At 37.2% G+C, this 6,920-nt stretch overlaps 1 protein-coding gene across 1 annotated transcript; it reads right to left on the minus strand.

The window, feature by feature from the left end:
• Nucleotides 1-5,272: 5,272 nt before the first annotated feature.
• On the minus strand, nt 5,273-6,208 carry LOC113881708 (olfactory receptor 2W3-like). Its single transcript, XM_027524775.1, has one exon. It carries the CDS (start codon nt 6,191-6,193, stop codon nt 5,273-5,275), a length of 921 nt encoding a protein of 306 aa, XP_027380576.1. The 5' UTR covers nt 6,194-6,208.
• Nucleotides 6,209-6,920: the final 712 nt, after the last annotated feature.

Here is a 6,920-nt window from a genome sequence, read left to right on the forward strand (position 1 = left end):
GAACCACAAGGGAAGCCCTTTTGCATTACATTCTTTTACAAAAATGAGTGCTCCAAACCTGGTTAATGGATTCATTTCAACCTCCAGAGATGATGATTCACTGTTCTGGAGCATTTATGTTTTTAAAAAAAAATTTTAAGCAGTTTGAATTAATGCAGAATATTCTCATCCTAAAATATACCTAAAGAACATAGAACATATTTTGAGCTGAAAGCAACTAAGCAGTAAATGCTGAAAAAACTCACCATTTTCTGCCTGAAGCAGTACATATTCTCCTTTTCATATAGACTCTTATCAACCCAGAGATGGCACCAGAGGAGTCTGTAGACAAGGTTTGTAAACAAACCTTGTTAAACTAACCCTTATTGCTATTAAGGAAGATAAGTACTACCTAGCTATAGTTGGGCCACCTCTAGTCCAGACCCCTTTGTCTTGTCAATTTTTCACAAATATATTGGTTCTTTGTCTAAAAGGAGCTTACTGGTTTGCCCTTCTTGGGTTTTTCATTCTCTTGTGAAAGCTCCTATGAACACGTAAAAGTTCAATAAGATTTGTATGCTTTTCTCCTGTTTATCTGTCTTTGTCAGTTTAATTTTCAGACCCAGCCAGGACCCTAAGATGGTGGAGGAAAATTTTTTCCTTCCCTACAGGCTGCACTGGTTTTTATTATTTACAACTGTATTTGGGAACATTATCCCATTTCTACTTGCAAAGAGGCATGTAAGAACATACTATGAAGTACAGCAAAAATAAAAGCATGAAATCATTATAAAAATAAAAAATAAAATCAATATAAAAATAAAAGCAAGAAACCAATAAAAGCACTGTAAGGAATACTAGTATTTTAGCATTTTCTGACAATTGCTAAAGAGATATCACTTTTTCTTGCATTTTGATTGTGGCTTTATTATAAAGTTCATGGGTTGAATGCATTAGCTTTTTCAGAGAAATAGGTGGAGGCAGCTGTGAAAAGAAAGTTTAGGCTCAAAGAAAAACTTTCTAACACCAATCCTGATAAAGCCAACCAGAAATTAGGCCCAACTGTGATTTCACTAGTGTGGCAGCCATATTATGTAGCATCTATTTTGGAGAAGGCTGTAGACAGGAAGCACTGAGTGAAGGGTGTGATTCACTGCTGCCAGGGACAGCGGCAGCCACTAGCTGTAATAACACCAGGCAGTATTTACATACAGTTTTGCATATAGCCTGAAAAATGCTGATGTGAGGCATGGGAGTTGGTCATTTTAACCTTCTTCCTTTTTAAAAATGACCTTTAAGAACATTATCATGTCTGAATAGTACATGACCTAAGTTCTATTTCATATTCTACACATTTCACTGACAATAATTCAGCAAAATTTCAAACGGTAGAATATATTTAGATTACTGTCCTCATACCATTTTACAAATTCTTTGATTCAGGCATCAATTGGTCAGGGCCTTTGTATCTTACATCTAGCAAAGGCCCCATATATATTCTAAAAGTATGAAAAATAGTCCCTTATTTCCATGAATCCCCATGTTCTGCAGATGCTTACTCAAATAAATTTACCTGGAAAAAAATTTAAAGAATAAATAATGTACATATTAATTTTGAAAGATTCTGTTCACCTAAGCTTTACAAGCAACCATCTCCCTACGAAATAAACTCTTAAACAATTCGGAATAATAAATATGAATATCCCAGAAAAATTTAATCTGACAGTCTAGCCCTTAGATCACTGATCAAGCTCAGTTTGTAATGTAAACTACAACATGCTACATTTTGACTTGTACTTGGATTTAATAACATAGAAAATATATTATGGGCTTCCCTAGTGGCTCAGATGGTAAAGAATCTGCAATGCAGGAGACCAGGTTTGATCCCTGGGTTGAGAAGATCCCCTGGAGAAGGGAATGGCTACCCACTTCGGTATTTTTGCCTGGAGAATTCCAACGGGCAGAGGAGCCTAGAGGGTTTACAGTCCATAGGGTCACAAAGATTCTATTCACCTAAGCTTCACAAACAACCATCTCCCTATGAAATACACTCTTACAGTTCTGAAATCTGAATAATAAATATAAACACCTTAGAAAAATTTAATCTGACATTCTAGCCCATAGATCCCTGATCAAGTTCAGTTTGTAGTATACACTGCAACATGCTACATTTTGACTTGTACTTGGATTTAATAACATAAATAATACATTATATGTTAATGTGCTATTGCACACACGTAAATACATATATACACATTTACAAAGCATGCATTACACATGCAATCTCTCCTTTTTTTTTCCACATGCAGTCTCTTGTAGGTCAATCTCTCAACTCTTTCTGAAGATGATTAGTAGAAGAATATATGTTTCCTTTAGCTCTCTATTACTTAGAAGTTATACCCTTACATATAATGAAATTTCTATGATTTCTGAAATAAGTACAAAATACACACAAGTGAGTGTTGGTCCATAGTTTATTCCTGCAAGTCACACTGAAAAGAAAAAACAGTTAACGTGGGGGTGGTAAGTGTATGCTTTTGTTAGAACTTACAACACTAAAGGTCTCCATGGAACAAGTTGTTGTTGTTCAGTCTCTAAGTCATGTCTGACTCTTTGTGACCCCATGGACTGCAGCATGCCAGGCTTCCCTGTCCTTCACTATCTGCTGGAGACTGCTGAAACTCATGTCCAATGAGTCAGTGATGTCATCCAACCATCTCATCCTCTGTCACCCACTTCTCCTCCTGCCTTCAATCTTTCCCAGCATCAGAGTCTTTTCCAACAAGTCAGCTCTTCTCATCACGTGGCCAAAATATTGGAGCTTCAGTATCAGTCCTTCCAACGAAAATTCAGGGTTGATTTCCTGTAGGAGTGACTGTTTTGATCTCCTTGCTGTCCAAGGGACTCTCAAGAGTCTTCTCCAGCATCACCATTCGAAAGTATCAATTTTTCGGCTCCTCAGCCTTCTTTCTTCTTTGTGGTCTGACTCTCACATCTGTACATGAATACTGGAAAAACCACACCTTTGACTATATGTATCTTTGTCATCAAAGTGATGTCTCTGTTCTTTAGTCTACTGTCTAGGTTTATCATAGCTTTTCTTCCAAGGAGCAAGCATATTTTAATTTTGTGGCTTCTGTCACCATCCACAGTGGAACAGATTATACCTTCTATTGTCATAATAAACATACATACATTTTTTGAAATTTTGAAGTGCCATTTTTTCAGGTCCTGAATTGAGTAATATAATAAGCAGAAAAATGTAGAAATTGAAGAAATTTAAAGTATTACCACATATCTTGGAAAGATGGCAGTGTCAGCAGTGGCATGATTTTTTTCCTTTCCTGTCTCCTTTACTTCCTTCTTTTCCACTTCTTTTCTTCCTTCATTCTTTCCTCCCCCCCCTCCTTCTCTTCGTTCTTCCATGTTTTCTTTTCACTTTTATTGAGGTATAATTGATGTACAGTAACCTCACATATTTAAAGAGTATAATTTAATGTTTTGATATATGTATATGTTTTCATCAATGCCATTTAAAATGTTGAGGAAAGTTGTTTGTATTACTAGTTTGCTGGGAATTTTTGTCAGGATCAGATGTTGAAATTATCAAATGTTTTTTCTGCATCTATTCAGATGATCACATGGTTTTTCTTTCTTTCATTTGTTAATATGATGAAATACATTGATTTTCAGGTCAGATAAGGCACATTCAGATTGGTATAGACATAGACTACTTTAACTGATTTTCAACTGTTTAACTGCATTCCTGGGATATTATTGGATTCTGTTTGTTAAAACTTTGCTTTGAATTTTTGCATCAATGTTTATAAGGGATATTAATCTGTAGTTTTTTTGGACAAATTATACATCTGTGTGGAGAGGGCAATGGCACCCCACTCCAGTACTCTTGCCTGGAAAATCCTATGGACGGAGGAGCCTGGTAGGCTGCAGTCCATGGGGTCGCTAAGAGTCAGACACGACTGAGCGACTTCACTTTCCCTTTTCACTTTCATGCATTGGAGAAGGAAATGGCAACCAACTCCAGTGTTCTTGCCTGGAGAATCCCAGGGACAGGGGAGCCTGGTGGGCTGCCGTCTGGGGTCGCACAGAGTCGGACACAACTGAAGTGACTTAGCAGCAGCAACAATCACTTAGATCAAGATGTAGAGTGCTTATATCACCCTAAAAAATTCCTTCATGTTCCCACCTTGTTAAAATCCCCAAAGAAAATCACTGCTCTGCTTTCCATTATCTTAGCTTAGTCTTTTGACTACCTGGAAGTTCATATAATTAGAATAATATGGTATCCATGCTTTGTTTTTGACTTCCCATGCAACAGGAAGTTTTTGAGGTCCATCCATATTGTTGCATGGATCAATAGATAATTCATTTTCATTGATGAATAGAACTACATTTGGTGACTTATCACATTGTATCTATTTTTTCATTGTAGATTTTGCATTGTTTTTGGTTTTGTGCTCTAATGAACAAAACCTCTGTGAGACTTCTCTCACATAAATCTTTTTTATGGACATTTGTTTTCATTTCTCTGAGGAAAATACACAGGAGTGTAAATACTCAATCATAGAGGATATGTGCTTAATTTTATTAAAGAGGTAGCCAAACACTTTCCCAGAATAATTAAATCACTCTATATTTCACGAGCAACATATGAGGGTACCAGTTGCTCTCCATCTTTATTAATATTTGGTATTTTATGTTTTAATTTAGCTATTTTAATGATTATAAAGTGGTATCTTGTGGTTTTAATTTTCATGAAGATGAAAATAACGAGCACCTTTTCATGTGTTTTTTGCCTTACATACATCTTACTTTGTGAAAAGTCTGGTTTTAGCTTTTTTCCCCTTTTCATTCAGTTGTTTGCCTTTTCATTATTTGTACACATTCTTGATATATTCTGGATACAAATCTTTATATATATTGATTCATGGTTTTAATGATTCATGGTGTTGCAAAGAGTCGGACACGACTGAGTGAATGAACTGATTGTTTTATTGGATTTCAGTTAGATGAGGACAACTGAAAAGAAGGAAAAAAGATGATTTGAAGTGTTAAACATAAGATATATTGAAAATTAATTTTTACCTAAATTTACCTGTTATCTAATCAGGATCATATTTGGCCTTTATAGTACATATTTCCAAATTCCATTCATGGAAATTTTTATTGGGTTGGTAGAGGTGTTTAAATAAATTAAAAATTTTTACTTTAAGAATTATTTATTTCTATTAACTGAATAAAAGAAGTAACCAGAAAACTGGTCACTGTCACCTTACTTTGTAGACACAAGTCTCCTGAGTGCACCCTTTACATCCTTATTTCTCAGTGTATAGATGACAGGGTTCAACATGGGAGTCACCAAGTTGTAGAAGAGGGTAAGGAATTTCCCTTGGTCCTGAGATGAATTATTTCCTGGTTGCATATACATGTAGATAATATTCCCATAAAACAAGGAGACTACAGTGAGATGGGACCCGCATGTGTTGAAAGCCTTCCTCCTTCCTGCCGCCGACTTCATCCTCAGCACTGCAAGGGCAATGCAGCTATAAGAGATGAGGATGAACGACAGGGGCACCAGAACGATGATCACTGATAGGATGAAAACAGTGCTCTCTACAGCCACTGTATCCACACAGGCAACTTTTATCAGAGCCGGCATCTCACACAGGAAATGTTTCACCCTGCATCTCCCACATCGTGGCAGTTTCATAGTCACTGGAGACATAACCAGGGAGTTGAGAAGTCCAACTCCCCAGGCCACAGACACCAACTTCCAACAGAGCTGAGGGTGCATGAGGACAGAATAGTGGAGGGGCTTGCAGATTGCAGTGAAGCGGTCATAAGCCATGACAGCCAAGAGAACACATTCTGTGCCACCCAGTCCCAGGAACATGAAGAGCTGGATGGCACAGCCCACATAACTGATGGTCTTATCTGGGCTGCCTAAGTTGAAAAGCAGCTGGGGGATAGAACTGGTGGTAAAGCAGAGATCTAGGAAGGACAAATTAGTGAGGAAGAAGTACATGGGCGTGTGAAGGCTGGGGTCTAAGCGGGAAACCAGGATGATGACAGCATTGCCCACCAAAGTCACAAGGTAGAAGATGAGGACAAACACGAAGAGGATCTGCTCTAGCTTGGGTCTGTCTGAGAAACCCAACAAGATGAAGCCTTCCTGGCAACTCTGGTTGGTCATGACAGAGGATAATCAGTACACATCTGCAGGGGAGCAAATAGTAACACATTATATTCTTCATGAAGCAGGCTAAGGAATTCACAGAGAGAGGTGGGTCATATCAAGTAATTATGTAAAATAATTACTTAAAATTTCAATATTACATGTAGGTATAAATTATGTATTTTAGGAAGACTATCTTTTAATAATTCTCTTTCTTTTGGATCCCCCCAATTACAATTATTGTGGAATATTAGGAAAACACAGATATACATGAAGGATAGGAAAAGATTACCCACATCCCAGAAACAACCACACTGCAATATTGATTTATTTCTTTTCATTCTTTTGAGTATATGTAATTTATGGCATATATAAATTTATGGCATATTTCCCCCCTTATGGCAGAGAGTGAAGAGGAACTAAAAAGCCTCTTAATGAAAGTGAAAGAGGAGATTGAAAAAGTTGGCTTAAAGCTCAACATTCAGAAAACGAAGATCATGGCATCTGGTCCCATCACTTCATGGGAAATAGATGGGGAAACAGTGGAAACAGTGTCAGACTTTATTTTTTGGGGCTCCAAAATCACTGCAGATGGTGATTGCACCCATGAAATTAAAAGATGCTTACTCCTTGGAAGGAAAGTTATGACCAATCTAGATAGCATATTAAAAAGTAGAGACATTACTTTGTCAACAAAAGTCCGTCTAGTCAAGGCTATGGTTTTCCCAGTGGTGATGTGTGGATG

This window comes from Bos indicus x Bos taurus, chromosome 23 (genome assembly GCF_003369695.1).
Source record: "Bos indicus x Bos taurus breed Angus x Brahman F1 hybrid chromosome 23, Bos_hybrid_MaternalHap_v2.0, whole genome shotgun sequence".
Lineage (NCBI taxonomy): Eukaryota > Metazoa > Chordata > Mammalia > Artiodactyla > Bovidae > Bos > Bos indicus x Bos taurus.

What these genes read in the sequence shown, in the direction of transcription:
- LOC113881708 (XM_027524775.1), bottom strand. Translation starts at nt 6,193, where the DNA reads ATGACCAACCAGAGTTGCCAGGAAGGCTTCATCTTGTTGGGTTTCTCA.